General features: G+C 43.0%; 1 protein-coding gene across 6 annotated transcripts; it reads right to left on the bottom strand.

The window, feature by feature from the left end:
* Positions 1-224: 224 nt before the first annotated feature.
* Positions 225-21,427, bottom strand: ACER2 (alkaline ceramidase 2). 6 transcript variants are annotated; one of them, XM_055699412.1, is made up of 7 exons: positions 20,690-20,809; positions 19,919-20,043; positions 14,301-14,415; positions 13,301-13,442; positions 10,588-10,725; positions 4,115-4,252; positions 225-3,451 (listed from the first exon to the last, which is right to left on the bottom strand). In XM_055699412.1, exons 2-7 carry the CDS (start codon positions 19,931-19,933, stop codon positions 3,265-3,267), a joined length of 735 nt encoding a protein of 244 aa, XP_055555387.1. In that variant the 5' UTR covers positions 19,934-20,043; positions 20,690-20,809; the 3' UTR covers positions 225-3,264. The 6 variants fall into 6 exon arrangements, with proteins under 6 accessions (XP_055555387.1, XP_055555386.1, XP_014136868.1 ...); XM_055699411.1 differs by lacking the exon at positions 19,919-20,043 and having other exon boundaries at positions 20,690-21,427; XM_014281393.3 differs by lacking the exons at positions 19,919-20,043; positions 20,690-20,809 and adding an exon at positions 20,484-20,571.
* Positions 21,428-22,018: the final 591 nt, after the last annotated feature.

The raw sequence follows: 22,018 nt of genomic DNA, 5'->3' as shown, positions 1-22,018 counted from the left end.
TTCCAAGTATTTGCTCTACTTGCAAAAAGATCAGTTTTTTCAGAAAAGTAATCTCTATTTCATTAATTAGTGTTCTTCTATATAATGCGGTCTCCCTCCTTCTCTAAGAGTCAGAACTGCTGTTAACCTGCATGAAAGAGAAGTTCCTCTTACTGTACTTCAAGGCATTACACTGATAGCTGCATCCTTCTCCACAAACACAAAGTATGAAAAGGCAAACAATATTTATTTTGAATGCAATTTAATGTTGCAAAGTATTACACACTTTCCACAAACATTCAGTACACACTCTCCAATAGAGATAGGAAAAAACCCCCAACCCAACATCACTCCTTAGCTACTACTGAGTTCTTAGTGACTGTGAATTGGGCAAGTGTTTGCCATCACTGAGAGTTAAACATCCTCTCTTAAACAACCTAAGGATTAACACTCAAGGAATGATGGATATCACCTACCAACACACAGAATCTACATTATGCTCAACATATTATTGCATCCCACTAACTAAACTAAAATACCAATTGAACTTAAAAGACTAGGAACCCACTCACTTTCTGCCAGCAAGGGAAAAAAGCATTCTGGGGCTTTAAAACCTGAGGGCACATATACATCACTTTATACTCCAACAAAATCTAGCTACTTGTGCACATGTCTATTCATCAGCATGATCAGGGCAATGTACAGACCCTCAGTGTGTCAATCATACTTCTTTGGATACTAATGTTATCATGAACTGGAGCTTAGCCCAAAGTGCAATCTGTAAAGCTCTGAATCTGGTAAAAACTGTGTATTTTTTTTCTTTTGAAATAACTGTAGTTTGTGTCAGAATATGCAAGTTAATTTAACATAAAGTGCAGTAGCTACACCTAAAAGTGATGGGCTGCTGTTATGGTGGAACACTCTTGACCAGTTCTACACTGGAGCTTTGTATATCAGGTAGTGATCTTTGTTCACAGAATTTCACGCAAAGAGTATGAAGGCTAGAGGTTAGGAAAAATACAGGATCTGATTCTTGCCCTGTACCTGCATCCATTCACCTCTGCAATAGCTGAATGTACTACTGCCATTTTTTAATTTATAACATTACTTCTCTGTGAGCAATCAAACTCTGAAGAGTGTAAGAAAGCAGTTGACAGCAGGTTGATTAGAGCCCTTTGAGTCAGAGGTTGCTTTTAAACAAAATATTAAGTAGGAAGGCTCAGTCATTTTGAATAGTACATTATGTCTGCAGTTACTAATTCCCCAAGCAATGCTGATAATAACTTATTTACCATAAAATAATAATTCAGCAAGCAATATCAAAAATTCTTACTCAAAGTAGGGCCACATCAGGCATCAGCAACCTTAGCTGATATTCTTAATACCCAATAAGTGTTTGAAACTGAGCATTTCATAACTGGGGAGAGAGGAAGGAAAAGGAAAAAGCAGCTGTGTTTCAAGGAGTAACAAACATGACTGTATGAATTTTTACAAAGAAGTTTCATACAAAAATTATAGGACCGTGTGCCCAAAAAGCACATTCCTCTCAGACAAATCTACTAGCAAGTACTATAAATCTTCATTGTTCCACTGGACAGATGTTGCTGCTTTTATGATCTGTCAGTTAATCTGACAGTAGGCTACTTACCACCCACTTTGAAGTTCTCAAGATGACAGTTACATCTAGCACCAACAACTTTAAGTGTAACAGCATACACCTTATCTCTTGTTTTACAATGCCTGAGAGATAAATAACCCCAAAGTTCTTGTTAAAATCCACTGTCTTAAAGATGATACTGTATACAGTACATTTTCAAATTGATAAAAAAATAGTACAACATGAGACATCTTAGCAAAGCACAGAGGAAATGGTATTTCCTGGTCTAGTATTAAAAAAGGAAATATCACATATTAATAAAAGTGCACATCCAAAGCCTTAACACACTTAGTTCTGATATTAGGTGGAACGCAGACAGACCCTATTTTCTCCAAGACTGCGGGTATTAGAAGCTACAGTTGCTAATACATGACAAACATGCCTGTACTTTGCATCATTTTTTAAACAGACCTAGCATGAATTGCTTGCAAGAACCATAGCCATTTCTGAACCTCAGCCCCGAATTATAACCTTAAAACTAAATGGATCTAGACATCCCTTATCTTTACAAAACAGGCTGTAAACAAACACGAAATTTGAATCTACTATTCTTTTGTAAGAATGCAAGACTCATTGTCACATCTCATTGCTCACTGAAATTTAAGTCTTCAGCTTGGTTTTTAAGCAGTTGATTTACTTTTTTCCTAAGTACTAGAGGAGCACTGGACTATTGTTCATGTCACTTTGCAATGCACTGGTGAGAAGTTACCCCTCAAATCAGACGTACAGCTAGGTACCTACGAGTTTTTATAGTTTGATCCCACTATTAATCCACGCTGACCTGAGCTCTTACTGAAGTGAAATATTCACACTTATGTGTGAAATTCAACGCCAAATTCAAGACCAAACGTGCCTGCAGAGGTAGAGAAGGATTTCTGTGACCTTTCTGTAAAAGGGACATATGCAGCATACAAATGTCCACAGGTCACTGGGGGGGCAATACAGAAACATTAAAAACCCTTGAACTCCTATTTAGTTTTAGGGACTGAATCTTCTGTCAGCTATTCCTGCATTTACACTGCCTAACTGCACTGGTCCAGTTACCCAGCTGCAATCACTTTGCACTGGTCTCCTGCTGCACTTGGTAAGCAGCCACATACTGTGATCCAGCGTGATGCCCAGCGCGACTGCCTGTGCTACACGCCAGGCTGGGAGGAGCACGTGCTTCGAGCACACTCTTGTGGCCAATGAACCACATCAAAATCAGAGACGGGCACAGGATGCATGTAGGCATCTTGGACTGGCTTCTTTTGCATGAAAGGCCTTAAGCCAGAAGTTACAAAAGAAGCACCAGAATCAAGCACCAGTGGTGACCTACTGCAGGAACATAATTCCTTGACCCTGGTATTTGGAAAGAGCTTTTACCGAGAGAAATGCTACATTGAAAACAGTGCAAAACAGAGCCAACCAGAAAAGTTAGTGGTTAAGAGTTTCAAGATCCTCCACCTTGCTGCTTCTTCTGTCCTCTCCAGAAAGAGGAAAGAACATACTTGCCTTCTCTTTCTGTGACACCTGAAGTTCTACATGTCTTAGAAAGAAGATAAAATACAACCCTATCCATTTATCATTATTAAATACTGTCTGTGCAGGAATGCAAGTTGAAACTCCATCCTGTTCCATGGCCAACTTCATGTGATCTTCACAGGTGATTTCTTGTGTGCGCAGAGGAGGGTGACATAGGGAACACCAATGAACGCCCATCTTTCACTGGGCCAGAACTTTATGACAGGGCCCTGCTCAGGGATCTCAGAGGCAGCATCGAAGTAAGCAAAGCAGACACAGCCCAGGTATGCCGCAAGGCAAATCAAAATGTGCCTGAGAACAGACAGCCCCCACCAAAAAAAAAAAAAAAGATCAGTAACATGACTTCAGTAAAGCAATCAAATATATCACCATGCTTTAAAATCAGCCTATCCTTCACCTTCTTCCAAGCCCCCCACTGGGCTGCTGTCTGCCCTTTGCATGCAGGCAAAGAACACAGAGAATAAGGAAAACTACAAAACTGTAGCTTATCCTTGGTCTAAACTGGTTGCAGCTTTTTGGCCTCTCTGCACCTGATTTGTGTAGAAATGCTGAGATAATGGCATCTTGAATAAGAGAGCACAATTTGCTGGGTGGTAAAAGAAAAAAGGCATCAAAAGCCCTTCCCTGCTCCCCCACTTCACCCTCAGCTGTAACAGTGGAAGTTTAAGCTTTCACAGTCTGCTTCAGTGGAGAAGCGCTGTGGGATTTTTAGTAACCAGTAGGGCAAGGAATTCTATTACAATTAATGAACTTAGTGTCTGAAGAATCTGGTCAGGCCAAAGAGACTCTTAAATCCGCCACCTTCAATAGTGTGAAGCTTGCTCTGGGCTTATAATCTTACCAGCAATTCTATCTAGCACTAACCAGAAACAGCCACCAGGCAGCACAGAAAGGTGATGTGGTGAAGATGTATTACATTTGAATCAAACTGTACAGTTTATGCACAACACTTACCACACACAGTGCAAATAGGGGAAGTTAAATGAAGACCAGATCTCACAAAATGCTTTGTCACTGATCCAGCAGAAAAGTGCTAGCATCCACCAAAGTCCTGAAAAAAGACCCAGTTTGTACACACGCAGGTTTTCACACCTGAGGAGAGAAACACAAAGAAGTTGTTATAAAATAAGACAAAATTTGCTTTGTTATGGGAGCCTGATGCTTTTTGCCTCTATGTGTTTTAGGGTAGAATTCATAGTGCCAGGCCTGCATCTTTAAAATGTCTCCACCATAAATATCCTTGACAGAGGAATTTTAGTTACTTGCAAGGCAGTAGAGAAGTAACAAAACAAACCTTTTAATCAGTAAGCTGTGTTTTGGGTATTGTCTTAAACACCAATGTGCAAATGAGGGCAAACATCAAAGCATTCCCATATCTAGGGAAGGATATCTAGGACAACTTATACATGCTGTCTGGTAACAACCAGCCACACAGCAAGTGCTCAGATTTGTTCATATCTGTCACTATATAAAAACTGGTTTAAAAAAGGAACTGGGTAAGGGTTTTTTTTAATTGGTTAGTTAACTCTTCCCCCCTACAGGTTAGTGTTGTACAATGTAACAGTTACAGAGAACTTCTAAGGTAGTAAAGCCTCTGCCCAGTGGGCCCCAAGAAGCATGCTTTAGTAGACAGCACAGGCATCTACATCTCAGACAGAATTCCTCCTCCTGACTAAGCTACAGTTCTCTTCCTCCACAAGAAACCTGACTTGTTCGTATAAAGGTACACCAGAGAGAAAGAAAGCACAGAACATCTGCTGTGCTCACACGTGGTGTGGTCCACAGCTAACCATCACTGAATACAACTGCAGATGCCAGGACACTGGCATAGCATTACCCATGTTGCAGGTCTACTCAAAAGCTCACAATTTTATTTCCCTATATGATGCTTTGTTCAGAAGAGTAAAATCAGGAAAAGGGAAGCACTGATATAATCTTCAGGTCCCAAAATGCTATTAAAGTCAGTAATTTGCTGTCTACCTACACTTGCTATTTTGGGTTTAGGCCTCTTGGTGCCAGTAGATACAGCTCTGCTGTTACTGGTATCTATAAACTAAAGCTAGACCAGGACTTGACCAGCCCTGTGTGGCCAAGGGAAGGCACGGCTCAGCTTCCCTGCCTTTTGCAAGAACAAAGCTATGATTAGGGATTTTCCTTGCTGCCTTTTTTTATTCTTGCTGTTGTTAACTCTGTGAAACTCCCAGGGATCCAAGAACCGTTCAGTGCTCTTGCACAACTCTTGCTTCAATGAACTGCTCTTCTCAGGTTACTGATATAACCTCCCAAAGCACTCCCAAACCTACTAATAAGGTGAGAGAATCACCTCTTTAAAGTGCCTTGTTTGAGCTACATCTCAAAAGTAAGCTGATTAGGCACATCTCTAGCCAGTATAACAAGGAATACTCAGCTTTCATCAGGTTTAAAAGCCCCTGTCTTCTCCCTCCACATCCTAGGAAGAGAACAAGTCAATGCCAAGTGCCCCACAATCCCTTCCTCTATCTCAAAGTCTACAAGAGGAGCTCCTCTAATCCACACACATCTTCTGTGCCTTACATCTACGCCAAAAAGTTGTTGGGAATGTCTCCATGCCCCTTCTTCTCCAGTAGACTTGACGCTGAATCACCAGTCTTCCACACAATTCCTGAGCTCATTCACTGCATCTGGAAAGTAAGCAATGCCTAGCAAACAGGTCCTTTAAAGGGACACTTCACCTTGTGACACTCAGAAGCAATTAAAAATGTGTGTCCTTGGAGGAGGGAGCTAGAATAGGCAAACATGTATTTTACTATGTGCACTGCAGTAGTATTTATGGTCCCTGATCCTCTTTATAAAAGACAGCCCTTGACAACTAACACAAAAAAAGTTAAAACCATATACATGGTGCTCTGCCAGGAACACTTATATGAATACATCCCAGAAGCAGCAGTATACCTGGCTCTGGTGTACTGCAAGCTGAAGAATTAATAACAGTTTTCCCTGCAGGATATTTTTTCACTCAAATGCTATTTCAGTTGACATTTTAACAGGCATCTGGGATTAAGAAACTCCTAAAGTGGAGCAGAAGGCACCTTTATAGCTACTGGATTAATGACAGGAAAGCTACGAACTGCCTAATCATGGTGACAGGATTTTCTTCAGTGTCCTTTGCATAAGTTGGTTTTAGAATCTGGCATTTCTTTTTTAAGCCATCTATAAATAATGTTGCATTCAAAATCATCACACCTATCTTTATGATTCAAAAAAGTGCTTCAGCTACTGGCTAAACTATAATCTCCTCCACAATTAAAATACAATAAAAATAGTTGTTTTTCAAAACAAACACACCTACATGACTGCCACAAAAATTAATACTCCACATAACATACAAACCAAAATGGCTCTTAGGTCTGAATCCTCCAATCCATTTAGCAAATCACCAAGACATAGAGGAGACAGGGCTTGCTCAAGATAGTTTCAATCTTTAGTGATTTAAATACTTTTTAAAAGGCTTGTTTCTCTGAAATTGCATCTTTACATTTAAAAAAGCTACAAGGGTCATGAAGAAAAGAAAGGGTAAGATTTCTGAGTTACCTATCAAGCTGCAGCGTGCAGCTACACAAATTCTTCTTTACACTCTTCTATGAGACACCCCATTAAGAAATACATCCCATGTTTGGCCCAGTTTTATCAGTACAATTAATACTGGTGAATCCTCCTAATTCTGGAGGATTCATGCCTCTATCAAATGGCTAGACAGCATGGACACCTTCATAAAGAAGAAGGAAAATTGGTACTGGTCAAAAAACACTGTTGTATTAAGCATACCATGCTTGAGTCTCCTATTAATGCCAAGGCAGATTTACAGTCTTCAGTGAGATGCATAACTGTTTGGAAGAGCAAGATGCTAAACCATGTACCTAAGTAGATACATGCCTGGATCAACCTTGTACATTTGACAGGTAAAACTGGACTGCTGCATGGGTACTTGTGCACCATGACAGAGGAAAGAGGGTGTGTACTGAGAACATGGAGGCTTTCCTGGACTTGTCTAAAGGACCTAAACATGCAACTGCATCCTATTTAAGGTGAGAGGCTTGGCCTCAAACATCCAGCTCCTTTCGTTAGTGGCCATGCCTACCAGTATCTGACTGGTTTGAATACCAAGGAGAGAGGACAATTAACTCGCATGGTTCAAAGACTTCAAGACTGCAAAGCAAAACTGAAAACTTACTTGAAGAAATTTTTCCAGTTCAAGATCAGCCATAGAAATGGTACACATTATAATGACAGGTTTGCTCATCACCACCATTAGGTACTGCAACTTATTTTAGAAACTTACAACTAGACGCTGCAGGATGTACTGCAAAAGACTACTCTAAGCAGTCAAGCACAGTAAGAGCACAGCTTGCTGATCTGTGTAATACTCCCAAGTTTTCTGTGGTCACCCACCACAGCATCTTCAGTTCCTGCAGTGACTGTGCTTTGGATGGGCTGAGCACATGCTTGCTGAGGAGGCAGGGGACTGCAAAGCTTCCTACCTACCACTGCTTTTACCACAATGAGAAGATGTAACAGAAATAACACCTGGACACTGGCAAGAGACATGGACACAACCCGTTTCTTTTATTTCTCAATAGACGCAGGCAATGGTCATTCAAAGTACCACTGAAACAGAACCTGTTAGCTGAGGGTCTGAAAGAGCTGTTTGTGCTGTTGTGTGCAGACCTGTGACATGCTCCTTACCCTACTCTCGTCTGAAAGAAACTGGACCCCACAAAGCTCACATTTCCATTTGCACCTTTTGCCTACACAACACACAGTGTTCTGGGTTTAACACAAACAGCAGTTACCTGAACACCAGAGTTTCTGCAAACACTGATGTGCCCTAGCCATTTTGCTGTCTGGGGGACTGAGCTGGTACACACTTCCAGCAACTTTATCTTCCAGTGTCACGGCACCCCCAACAAAACATACCAGTTTTTCTTCAAACCAGTGCAAGTTGCTAGATGTTGATTAACTGCTTAATTTGTTTTGACACAGGTATAACCTTTTATACCCTAAGGAGTATTTTAAATTTTTAACTAGCTTAAACTTTTAGTCAAGGGAATAAGGGAGCTGTGAGCAACCTGCAACAATGAAGCAGGGCTCCCTCACAGCCCAGTTTCTAGTAGGGGAATCAAGTATGAACAGACAGGCATGAAGCTAGGGTAAACCCTCGCTGCTCAAGGCTCAGATATCAGCTAAGCAAGAACATTCTAGTATCTATCTGCACATGGAGATAGTAACATGCCTGATGATGACTCACTAAATCATACTAACTCAATGGTGTTGCAATTTCAATGATTATTTGGCTTGGACCAGCAAACCAAAGGACCCTCATCCATTTTATCCCTGATACCATCCCCTAGGAGTTTTGTTTTGGGTTTGGGTTTTTTTTCATAATGAACACATGAAGTGATTTCTTTGAACAGAATGAGAATAAAGTTTTAAATTTCTCTGTCTTTCAAGGACAAGTATGCATTTAACTACTCTTTGCTCTTTTGATCATCTCCCACCCACAATACAGTCCACCCTACCAGCTCCACATTTCAGAACATAATGCTTTTTTTGTGACATCATCTCCTCATCAAGGACAAACAAGAGACAGAAAATTCTCATTTCAAAACACAGTGGCTCTGATTCACCAGCATTCTGTACAAAATTGACGGCAGCCTAGAACAGGAGCAATAATGGCGTTTTGGTCTAACAGGCCACAAACTTCAGCACAGAAAAGAAGAAACTACTCTGAAGGCTCTTCTCCTTACTTCCCCAAACACCTGTTTCACGGATGAATTTCTGCTGCAGACTGCCAGGACTCAGATGTGTAGCCCTCTACTGACTGTGGTAGTAGAGAATGGGAAAATCGCAGACATTTTAAATAATGCTTAGATTATTTTTTATCCTGCAAAAAGGGATGAGATTACTCATCTCCTCTAGGTTTACAAGAATATATCTCATTTAAGTCTCCTAGATATCAGCATAGCTTAAAATAAAACCTTTAATTATTTGCCTTTTACACTTAAGAATTCATAAAAAAGTATCATAGGTATTACATCATCTCAACGAACAATTAAGAGGGCTACATGTCACTTTATGTCTCTTTTTAATCACCTATCCAAAAGAAAGTTTACCTGTGTCCTTAATTCTCTCTGAAAAAACAGACAGGGAAACTCCACACATTTTAGTAAGATATGACCTTTCAGAAGGAGGTCTAGAAAGCAAAATCTGTACACCAATCCTAGATGTGACGCAATAGTATTCAAACTTCTGTGACACAAACTATTCATCCTTTTAAGCTTCTCAGGAGCTCACGCCTGGAAAATGCCTATGTAGACAGCTCACATGAGATACCACCATTCTTCACTGACTGACCTTCTTGTCTGCAACTAACTTGTGTGCTGTTTCCCAAGTTTCTTTGACGACAGAAATAAACGCTGCTCAGCACAATGTCTAATGAGAAAAGACTCAAGAACACCTTTACAAAACATTGTTAGCAGAGGCTTCCACTGTATGGAGAAGCAGCAGCAGAACAGGGTAAGATAGCAGACAGGAGAATCCCTGCTCTCAGAGGAGCAGTCAGAATGCTGCCGTAGGACATTTGGTCCTATTCTTGTTCCTTTTGATGCACATATGCAATATGTGAGAGCCAATGTAAGTTGTAAAATCCTTCTCAGACACCAGAGAAAGTTTGTATGCTGGTACTTGTCTGGTCCTTTTTACAGCGGGTGAAGAGATTAAAAAAAAAAAAAAAAGCATCTGGACAGCTTCTGGTATCACTATCGTGGTAGGACCCTTTAAAATATTAAGATCAGTCTCAGGTTCTTCTCTATTTGCATTCTGGTTTTAGCGTTTCTAAGGCTCTGGCCGATAGCTATCCTCTACAACCTAGTGATTAGCCTTATCTTTGTCAGTCTGACTCCATCATATTCTCCATGTCAGAAGACAAATTGGTGTAAGACTCACAGTACAACTTTCAGAGTTGGAACATCTTCCACACATGCTTGGGCCTCGCTCCACATTCCATCTAGTACCCAGACTGTGACCAGGCAACCACCTCACCCTTGCAAAGACTATACAGCAGAAACACTGTCAGTGGAGTGAAACCCTTGCCCTGATTCCACAACAAACACATTTGAGTTAACCAGGTTGCAGCAACAGACGTGTCGCAGGAAAACAGACAATATCTGATCCAGTATAATGGCCTAGGGGAAAAAAAATCCTTGCCAAAAATGTCTGAACTGGCAGACATTTGTCTGGTATCAACTGAAGTTTATACCAGATCTGCACTTGCATGTGGGAGAAGCGTTTCTGATCTGCTACCACAATCACTGAACCTAGATCCAGCATCACACAGTAGCCTAAGGATCTCAGAAGGCGACGCTGCATTCAGGAGAAAGGTACTCACTCACCTCTTCAGTTCAGCAATGAGCAAAGCTGTGCAGGGAACACCCAGAGTCATTAGCGAGATGTTGTTGATGGCAGGCTTAATGAAGGCAAGGCAGGTAGTAACACCAGACAGGACACCCACAGCAGCTTTAAATCGGCTCCTGAATAGGGTTTTGGGGGGGAGAAAAACTGCTTTCAATTCAAAACTTTTAATTACTAAAACCAGAAATCTGAAAATTATTTTAATAATGTAACAAAATTGAGGTTTCTCTGGATGTGTCCATGAGGTGCAATAACAATGTGCATAAAATGGATGTGGATCTTGCACAAATTTGCATGTGCATGCAGAATTAATCATATACACATGCCTTGGCTAGACTGTGGTCTTCTGAAGCAGCCACGTGTACGTATACTTATGTGTGCACACACATAATAACCACTGGTTTCAAAATCCAAAGGTACACTACAATCTTCCTCCTCCCACAGTAAATCAGGAACAAGACCACCTCTGCACACGGCTCTGTACTTCCTCAAAGCAGTGCTGCGTCATCATTCTTCATGCTTTTAACGTGGATTTTTAGGATATTTTGTTACAGTTAATGTCTAGCTTCTGGAGCCATGTTACAGTCTGTTTTATTTTCCTTTATCACGCCTAAGCCTTAAAGATACTGAAAACTACAAGGTAAGTAAAAGCATTTCTTTTAATAAAATTCAATAGTAGGTGAGAGATTCCCACACTTTTTAAAGACTACAATTTTGTATATTCTTAGCATAAATTAAATCACAATTGGGCTCTATACAGACAGCCTGACAACCTTCAAATTAAACATATGACAACTGGTTTTTAAACTTCAAGTCTGGACTTTAACAAACCCATTTCCAGTCTGTGGCAGGACTATGGCAGACAGAGGATGATCACACTGCCCTTCAACTACTGACCCATAGCTTTATAAAACTAGTTGCTGTCCAAGCATGGCTCTTCCATCCTTATTTCTGTGCTTGAAGTAAGGTCTCAGTATACCTGTGCAGCACCATTCCCTGGCCACAAGTATCATCACCTTACCTAGCTCATTCCATCTGCCATTTGCTTTGAAGTTTTCGTTGCACTGGAAGCAACAACTTAATTAAGTAGGAAGTTCCAATCAGATGGGAATGCTTTAATGACTGGAGACACCACAAATTGGTCATGGTAGATAATAACATTTGCAGCACTGAAAACCCAGAGCATGGTGAGGATGAAGAAAGTGAAGATCAAAGCAGTGAGCACAGGATAGATGTAATATTGGAGCATTAGCTAGGTAAAGAAAAAAAAATACATATATATAACCAAATCTGTTCTGGGTTAAGGTTTTTTGCCCAGTATACTTTCCTCTGCACACTTCAGAAAGGAATCAAGACCTTAACATTTAACTGCCTTGGCAGATTCTCAGGAATAAGTGTTCTAAGGCATTTAGGATAGGGGACATCCTTCAACTCATCTCAATATTTTTATGAATCAGTTATAACCTGGGAGATGATTATTTATAGTTTTAACACCAAGTTCAATCAAAACAGGATTTCACCCAGAAAGTGTTAGCATTCCTTTCAAGAAGGATACAGTTTAACCTCTTGGCCCATACTATCAATATCAGATGATAGTGATAGATTACATATAATGATCTCCTTAGGCTTCTGAGGAGACATTTACATTAACAGAAATTCTTCAAAGCTCTGAACTATTCTTCACTCAAACTAAATGTCTAAAAGCCATGTCATTGACCAAAACACCCCAGTAAAATCTGTTTGCTTCTTAAGTTGATGGTGTCCTGTAATAGCACTGTGCTGCAATATGCGGAAGTACTAAACTTACACCGACATGGCAAAGCCATTAGACTGTATACACTGTACACGGTAATTCAAGATACACTTTCCTCAGTGCAAGCTATTTTAAAGAATGGTTAATCTAGCACCAGCCTTCTCTCCCCTTCCCCCCACAGCAACTTCTCATCAGGCATATGTCAAGGAAAACAAACCACAAAAAAACCCAGACAGCAACAGTATAAGAAGGCAAGAGGTAGCAGCCTTAGCAATCTTCAGAGAGAAGCACATTGGTGCTGCAGTTCAAACCCCTCCATTACCTCAACTTATTTACTGCATGAAAGGGCAACATGTACAAAGATTATAGCACACTTTTTTTAGGGGGGGACAAACCACAACTGGATTCTTTAAACTGGCTACAACACACTTTTTTTAATCCTGCAACAAAAAAGAAAAAAATCCTTTTATACCAACAATAGGCCTCTAAACAAACACTCAGCCTTTCAATAATTAAACACCATCCTTAACCACTGCCTTAAATATTCAGGTGAAAATTCAGCTGACTTCCATAGGTCCACTTGTATGTACACTTTAGGATATACGAAAGGTTTCTCTTACTTTATTTTAGCCACAACTTACATACGCTACTCAGGTAAAGGTCTCCCTAGAATCAACAAGAACAGCCACTTCCAGAGGCAAGTCACCTCATCCCAAAATCTTAAGTTACAGGGCATAAACCTCACCATTAGCAACTGCAGACCCAGGAATTCTCAACAAAATGGTCTGAGATACAAGCACAGGAAGAGAACGGAGTGAGAAAAGATAGCGGTGGCAGTGATAAGGTTGGATGATAATTCAGTGCCAGTATGTGCAAGTTTAGGTGTTAGCGTAAGAAATTTCAAGAAACATGAAAGTGTACATGTATGATTTTATGATTACCTGTCATTCCGAAAAACTCTGGGCAGGTATCTCCTAGGAAACCACATAGCGAGAGCACACATTAGGACCCAGAGAATGGCCAGCTCATCCAGCATCTGGCCCAGGAAACTGAGGGTGGCGTGAAAGTAAACAGATCCAATTCCTGGAAGAATCAATGAAAAGGCAATATGAATAGCTGCAGTACTGCATAGACTGAAACACATGCTCATGTTCAGAATGTCATTGTGAAAGATGGATATCATTTGCTCTAGAGAAGGTTAAAAATGCAAAACAAAACAGAAAACAGACACCAGCTTTCCTAAGAAGGCAATCCAAATCATCAGCAGCTCATCAATTATGAAGCAAACACACAAGCAGCAGCTAAAGATGCCAGTTCCTACCAGAAAAGTAGATTTACATTAAGAAACATCAGCTGTCAAAGTTAAATGCAAAGCCAATTAAGGAATAAAAGCCAAATGCTGCTTCCGAATTTTCTCAATAGGACAAGAATGGGTAAGACAAAGATGAAAAGCAGCATCTCATGACACAGGTTTACAGGTGGAAAGTATCACACCGTCCCACAGAGCTCTGATTATCCCACAGCCTCAAGGAATGAAGAAGCTTAAGAAATCTCACAGCTACAAAATAGCTAAGCCTTTGGGCCCTCCAGTGCAAAACCTGTTACCCTCTTCAGTTGTGCTGGGCACTTTGAGCTCTCGTTTAAGCAACAACAGAGGAAGAAGGGCCAGCACCACTGCAGAGAACACACAAATAAAAGAAGTTACACAAAGCAAGGATAGGAAGGGAACAGAACTAAGGACAAAGTTCCTACCAGCCTCAAATTGCAAAAGGCATTTTCCTTTCAGAAACTATGGCTGCTTTAGCTTCAAGCAAGTACAAGCAAACTCCTCCATAGATGTCAGGATTGCTTTGTTTTGCAAAACAATCAAGCACAAGCGGGAAAAACTGATTTCCTCTCTCATTCATGCATGAGCAGGCTAACAGAGACTAACCAACTTACCAACCACAACTAGCAGAGTCCATATTAAATATATTCCACTGTTGAAGCAGGTTGCGTATTGACGGAACAAGCACATACATATGGGTGGTAAAACAAAAAACAAGACGTTGCTTATCTAGAGGGGAAAAAAAAACAGTATCACAAGGACAAAAAATAAACAAACCTTAAATATTCACAGACTGCCTAAGACATCCATAAAAGCATTGTGTCATCCAGTGAAGCCCCAGCTCAACAAATTACAGCCCTCAGCTTTTGCCAAAGCTGAGCTGTTTTGCAAAGCATCAACCCGTTTTGCTTAACATCATTAAGCTAATAACAGCATGAAAACTTTAAGGAATGTAAAATGTGGCTAGTTGCATCTTTAAATTACCTTTCAAGTCTGTTCCCAAAGGCAACTTATTGAGAGTCTACAGGTAGTCAAGACTTGCAATTCAGGAAGCCTACGAGAGCAAGCAGCTGAGGAACAGAATGTCATGACAAGTGACCTGCCCCCTCAATGGCTGTCAAGCCTAGGATAGAAAAAGCACTAGAAGTACTGGCACTAGACAGGGCTAGTCAAGCTTTGTGGAAGCCAACTCACTGTGCAATAACTACTGCCTGGAAGGTCTGAAATACAAAGCTAAGCTAAAAGAGTTAGAACTGGTTTTGTGCAGGGTAAAGAAAGACTGAAGCTGTAAATTCTTTCACACTTCATTTTTGCTCTTGGTTCTCCATTACAGACAATTTATTCTTTTACGTACAACTTAATACGATTGAAAACTAGTTATAGGAAGGTAAAAAGGCTGATCATTCAGACGGTTGCTAGGTTTTTTTAATTTACTATGTAAGAGTTGAACAAAGACATATTTTCTCTTGCTTACCAACAATGTTAAGCATGATTCTCTACTTAAAGGCTGAAAACACTTCACTGGCAATTAGCAGGAGCTGTCACTGCAGCAATCACTTGGTTCTTCCTGAAAGCAGTGGCCAGTGCTGAAGGCCAGTCATGGCATTTTAACTGAGCAGCTATGGAAAGACTGCTGCTGCTTCACGACGGGACAGGGGACAGGATGAGTTCCCAGCCTCAGCTTCCTTGTGTTTCCCTGCCTAGCCCAAGCACAAGAGAAAATAATCCCCAGCAACATTCTCCTAAAGGAGACACAGAAAACAATTCTGGGAAAAGAGCGCTCCTTTGGGACAGATCCCCTCTTTGCAGAGATTTACAAACTTTTTACTGAAAATCTAGTGGAAAAAGGATTTCAGAATGACATATGAAGACAGCATTTGTTCGTTCAGCTGCCACTGTCCACCACTCAACACCATCTGAGAACAGAGGTTACAATGATTAAAATGGACACATCTAACATTTGCAAGGCTCATCAGGACATACTCCTCGGCTGGCATTCAAAATGACAATAACCACAAAAAGCAGTTTCTTGGCACCATCTACTTCACACCTGACACCTTCCCTCATGCTAAAGGTACATCCTCACAGACAAGCCGTGTTTCCTTCCAAAATCTTGGCTTTTAGATTTCATCAGAATACTTAGAAAGAGCCACCACACACACAGCTTACAGCTGCAAATACTATGCTAATCTCTGCCAACAGCACCCTGGTAACAGTACACAGCCTGGGGAAAGACTTGCTAATGCAGAGGGCAGCACCAACAGTCACACCAGGGACATGTGCCAGACAGCCACCTCCTGCTGCACTGCCCTTTCTGAACTGATGCAAGAGTTCAATTCTTCTGCCAATGACCAGCTCCTACCGGTGTGTTTTGTCAAGTAGGAAGCCATCTTCATAAACCAGATGTGAAAAACCTCTGGGGGCCCCAACCGATGAACAGTGCCATAGAACAAGCACCTCTTCAGCAGGAATAAAAGGACTCTTCTTACAGAAATCCTTCACCCTACCAAGGTGGCAAATTTTGCCTTCATCATTCACAACTTAAGATGGTGGAAGGTTAACAACCCGGGCACCTGACAATGTCAGAGCGCAGGACGCTGCACAACCTTTGGGAGGCAAGGTAAAGACCAGAGAGTTATTTATAAAGTAATACCCCATTTTAGCAGATTTTATGGGCCAAATCAGTTTGCTTAATCCACGTAAAACAGACCACACATTTAAATTAACAGGGTCACTCAAGCATCTTCCATTCATAAAAAGAACACTTGCTCTACACAGTAGAGATTGTTAGCAACACTGGGAATACAGCCATGGACCAGGATCCCAGTGCATGATGTGCTGATGCAAGCGCAGAGCAAGAGGGCTCCACTCGCCCCAGAACAGGTAGGAAGCATACACAGTGACTGGCAGCCCAGATGACAGAACACAAACAAGTCCTCTGGGGACCTGGGAGTGCTCTAAGCATTTCAGGCTTTTAAGCACAGTTAGGCCAAAGCCACGTGTCAAGAGTTAAAAATAGAGGGTTATAAACAAAGTGGCTGGAAGAAAACCTTTCCACCTCTACAGCTACAATGGATCAATGAAGAAAATCAGGCAATCACAGTCGACAAAAATCTGACTAGAAAGTCCTTATTCTACCTGGGAACAAGATGACAAAGAAAACACACCTATTTGCCAGATCTGTAGCAATGCAAGTTTATACTAGTGATTAGACAACAAAGGAGTGGTTCTGCCCTACCGAAGCACTCTTCTTGGCACTGAAGCCCCCTGTTCATGCTCATGTCCTGCCTGCAAATGCAAGAAAGCCCTTGCAGCCTGGACCTTGGCTATGACTTGTTACTCTTTGCAATGGCCACCAGGAGGACTTCCTAACATTGCAGAAGCTGAAATTCTTTTTTAAGTTTACAAAAAATGTGATAATCATATATCTCTTTTATGCAATAGTTTAGTCCTGTTTCTCATGTTCTACAAACAGTATTTTCCACAAGTTATATTCAAATCAAGACTGTAGAACATTTTCTGAAACATGTTGCTTAAGTTCTCTTAGTTCCAAGTTCAGTGTCAACTAGATCAATATTAGAAGTGCCCAGCTGGTTTCCACTCTGGTATCAGCCTGGCTCCCTGAGAGGACCCCACCCTTAGACAGACTGCAGCTACCAACACCACCCTCTCCAAGCGAGGCACCTATCCATTTGGCTCTGGCTTCAGAAAGTATGTTGCATATGCAATTTCTTTATGTAATACACAGCTGGCCTGCATGGTTTGATGATATACAAATCAAATCCTTATGATTAGTGCAAAAATTAGTAACAGGAGTACAGAAAATTTCCTTTTTTACCTGCAAAATTACATACAATTAAAAGTTACAATCTGGAAAAAAGGTAAACAGCCCAAGAATAACAGTCCATCCTCTGGCTTCATACAACTCTGGACATTTAGTTTCAATTTCCAACTACTTAATTGTATGAAAGGATTATAGGGCAAAGGCCACCTAAGGAATGTGAAGGGCTTCCTCTTAACTTCACTCACATCTGCCATAGTCCTCACTCAGGATATTTCCCACAGGCCTACCAAATCTCTAGTATTCTTTACCTGGTACATTTCCCAGACAGCAGACATAGCATTCTACAACCACAGGAACACTAATTCTTTGTGAGGAGAAAGCAGAAATGAACTAAGTAGCTCTTGGTGAGTTCAGAGGGTTTGTACAATCTATATCCTGATCCATAAGCATGCCACTCGAGTACACTAGAAGACTTTTGTAGTGAAAAAGATGATGTAGAAAGAGTATGAGCATTCTCACACACTCTTAAGACTACTTGATAGCTTTTTAAAACTCTTTTCTACATGCCACTAGGGAACAAAATAAAAGTAATAAAAACATTGGCAATTCCCCCTTGAAATGGAAATTTCGCAAGAAATATGTATTACATGCACAACAAAATGCAACATGTGGAACTGCAAAGTACTGACTTTGCTAGCAACAGGAAAAAAAGTTACTGTTTTCAGGTGTTTAAAACATGAACAGCAGCTTTTCTTGTAAATACCTCTGCACAGGGTAGTGTTTTTAACCATGTGGAGGCATTTGTTTATGTTCTGGAGTAGAGTTACACTGCATCAGGACACATTATTCATTTCAGGGGGAACAAAAACCCCCAAAACCAAAGGAAAAGCTAGTTTTCCTGTAACTCTTCTTTCAATTTGAGTTACAAAGTGTTTTGTGGCCTCTTTATTGAAGAAGTGTAAGAACTGAACACAAAATCACATTAGTCTAGTTCACACGTTTTCAAAAATTAGTCTGATCAATTTGTACAAAACCGATGAACAGATACTCTCCTACTGATTTAATCCTGTTGAGCACTTTAGTTTGCTTTTTAACTAATCAAGTTAAATTTAGGCATAACAGATGAAGATTTGAGTCCAGGCAGAATAAATAAATGGTATTTTTTAAAAAAAGTTCCAGGTAAGCTGTTCCAGCTTTGTGCTTACATGGCTATTGCGTGAGACATCAACTACAATGCTGTTTCCAGCCATGACAGTTTAAAACATGGATTAGCAAAGTCTTAATCTACAGCACAAAGACGCAGATGCCAGATTCAGGTATGCTGAAGAGTCCTTGCTGAAACTTCAAGAGGGTTTGAGTCATAGTAAAAATTGAACCACCTTAGCAGGAATAAAATTTAGACTCCACTTAAGGTGCCTTTTAAAAGAAGGGCCAAACCTTCTCAGGTGTCCTGTGAGCATCTGGCTTTTTGGGGGACACAGTTGCACAACCCCATCAATCCATTGCAAGTCACTGTCTTAATTTTCAGAAGTTGCTAACACAGAAGTCAAATCCTTACAATGACTTGTTACTACTGAAGAGAGGCTAAACATGGTTATCCTCAACGCAGTCTCTTTTTTCCTCTCCTTTCGGTGTACAGGTCACTGATTTGTACACAGCTGCCGCGACATAGTGGGTTTCAGGGCAAACTTTTTGCTGTGTCTCTTTGTTAACCTGCCTCGAACCCTAGTTATTCACCTGGACATACCTGCACCTCCTAGCATTTTGCAAGCTTCTATACCGCTGCTAATCAGATCAGTAAATCCAGAAGGATACCCATCCCCCTGCATAGCTGACTCCAAAACACACTTGCTGTCTTCAAGAAACTTGTTTATCCTGACCTTTTCCTCCCTTTGTTTTTGGTTCATGCACAGCAACATCAGACACAAAGAAAGCAGACAGTTTCCCCACACACCCTGAAAGTTCTCCAATGGCACAGACCAGCCACCACCCAGATGACTTTGGCAGCAAAACTACAAGAAAAAACAACAGGTTAGCAATGTACAGCATGTGCCTTGGAATTATTTGCTCTGTCATGTGCAGCACCCACCATGATACACTCCAGTGAGTGAAGCCAGACACCTACTTCTTTCTTCCACTGGTTGTTAACCATCAGAGAAACATAGCTTGAAAGGGAAAGAGCTCAGGCAAGCATGGAATTTGGGAAAAAAACCTGAAAGACCATTTTAATGTACATAAGAGGCAAAGCAGAACGCCCAGGTCCTCATTTGTGCACACATCACCTGCTACAAAACAGAAAACAGATGGGGCATTTCCAAGGTTCGCTCCTGGACATGTGTTTTTCATGGAAAGGCAAACTACCAGAAAGCCTGATTCGCTGTCTCACTCTCGTGGATCTACTTGTCATTGCAATTCTTTACATCAATAGGACGTAAGAGGCATTGCTACCCTTCCAAGATGCATGGTACAGGGCAGTTTGGCTCTGTTGCTGGGGCTGTGTCTCTACAAGTTGTCCCCAGCAGCTGAGCCGTATTGGGATGGCGCCAGAGGACTCCGGGGTGAACCACAGCTTACTAGAAGGAAGGAATAATTGCATTAGTGCTCTTCCCTCTCCTGCCTTTCTTCAACTACTTTCTCGGACAGACCGCTCTTCTCCTAAAAGTATATCGCTGACTTAAACCTGCAACCTCAAGACAAACCCTCTTGAAAGCTTTGCCTTCTTGGTACCAAACGTACCTGGATGAAACCCAATTTTGCCTCCAAACGCCGAAGTGTGTTTTTGTATTGATGCACCACCACCCTGCACGCCGTCAGGCGGCTGGAACCGTGCACACGGCAGCGGGCGCAGGCAGCCCGGCACCTGGAGCTTTGCCCTCGGCCGTCGCAAGGCTCGGCGCGGCGGGGGGGCCCCGCTGCACACCGTGCACCAACAGCTTGCCACGACCCTCTCTAAACCTGCCCCCTTCATACCTGCAAAATCAAACCGCTCACGTTGCTTTAATTGTACACGTACCAGGGTCGGGAGCAGGAACAAGTAGGCAGCGACAGAAGGGCGTTCTACAGGCCCATGAACACCCCCCGTACGAGACGGACCCGGCCGGCAGCGGCAGCCCCAAGGGCACCAGCGGCAGCCCCCGCCCACCCGCCGCTCCGCGACCGCGGCAGCCGCCGAGCACGGCTGGTACCCCCGCACGGCGAGCGCCCCGCCGAGCCACGCACCGTGTTGTAGAACTCGGCGATGGCGGGCACGATGGTGTAGTTATCCTCGCACCAGTCCACCTCCGAGCTGCCAGCCCGCAGCGGGTCCCACCACAGCAGCGCGCCCATGGCGCCCGCCCGGCCGCCGCTCCGGCCCCTGCGCAGCGCTGCGAGTCCCTCCGCCCCGTCCTTCCTTCCACACACACACACACCCCCCCCCGCCGCGCCTCGGGCCTGCGGGAGGGGCGGTGCGGCCTGCTCGCTCCTGGGGCAGCCCCTGGCCTGGCTGAGCCGCCCGGCGATCGGAGCAGCAAGGGTGTCCGCGGGGGCCGGCGGGACCCCGCAAGCCGGGCGGGCTGAAGCGCTTCTTCCCTGTTCCCCCGGCGGCTTTGAGGAGTCGCCTTCCTCACGCAGGTGGCCAGCTGGCCCGCCTCCCTCCCTCCTTCTTTGTACGCCTTAAAAAAATAGTTGATCAAACAGTTTGATGGAAACAGGTGGCAGCTTCTCGCATTCTCCAGTATGGCAGGCGACACGGGAGGGGGAGCGCCGCCATCACCGGCACTGCGCCTGTGCGCCGGGGATGTTTTTATGCAGGCTGGGAGCAGATGGGCCGGCGAAGGCGGCAGCTGGGTGCTCGTGTTGCGCTCTGTGACATGCGGGAGACTAATGCTGCATTTTCTCTTTGCCAAGTACCAGGGCCCTCCTCCCCGGAGAACGGGCGCTCTTCGGTGCCCCGCGCCCTGCACCGGCCGGCCCAGCGCCTGGCACAGGCAGCCGGCCCCGCCGGGCGTGCGCGCCCCGCCCCGCCGCCCCCCGGCAAGCACACCCCCGGGGAGCCGCTCAGGCTGCGGGAACACCGGGTCTTCCCCGCAAATCCAGGGCGGACACGACACGCGTTGATGGCGTTTCCCATTCCAACTGTTGATACTTTCAGTTCTGGAGCAGATCCATGTCGTGGTTTAACGCCAGCCGGCAACTGAGTACCGCGCAGGGTAGAACTGGAGGGTTGAGAGTAATTTAATAACAGAAATACAATGGTGATGATGATGATGATGATGATGATAAGCATTAGGGAGAAGGGAAGAAGAACGAAATCCAAACGGAAAGGAAGAAAGAAGGTGATGCACAACACAACCGCTCACCACCCGTGGACCGATGCCCAGCCAGTCCTGCAGCAGCGACTGACAGGCTCCAGCAACACCCCCAACCACCCCCGTCGCCCCCACTTTATATACTGAGCATGACACCCGTGGTGTCGAATATCCCTTTGGCCAGTTGGGGCCAGCTGTCCTGGCTGTGCCCCCTCCCCATTCCCCGTGCCCCTCCAGCCCTCCAGCTGGCAGGGCCTGA

This window comes from Falco cherrug, chromosome Z (assembly GCF_023634085.1).
Source record: "Falco cherrug isolate bFalChe1 chromosome Z, bFalChe1.pri, whole genome shotgun sequence".
Taxonomy (NCBI): domain Eukaryota; kingdom Metazoa; phylum Chordata; class Aves; order Falconiformes; family Falconidae; genus Falco; species Falco cherrug.
The sequence above is the reverse complement of the archived record's forward strand: the minus strand, read 5'-3'. Positions and strand labels throughout refer to the sequence as shown.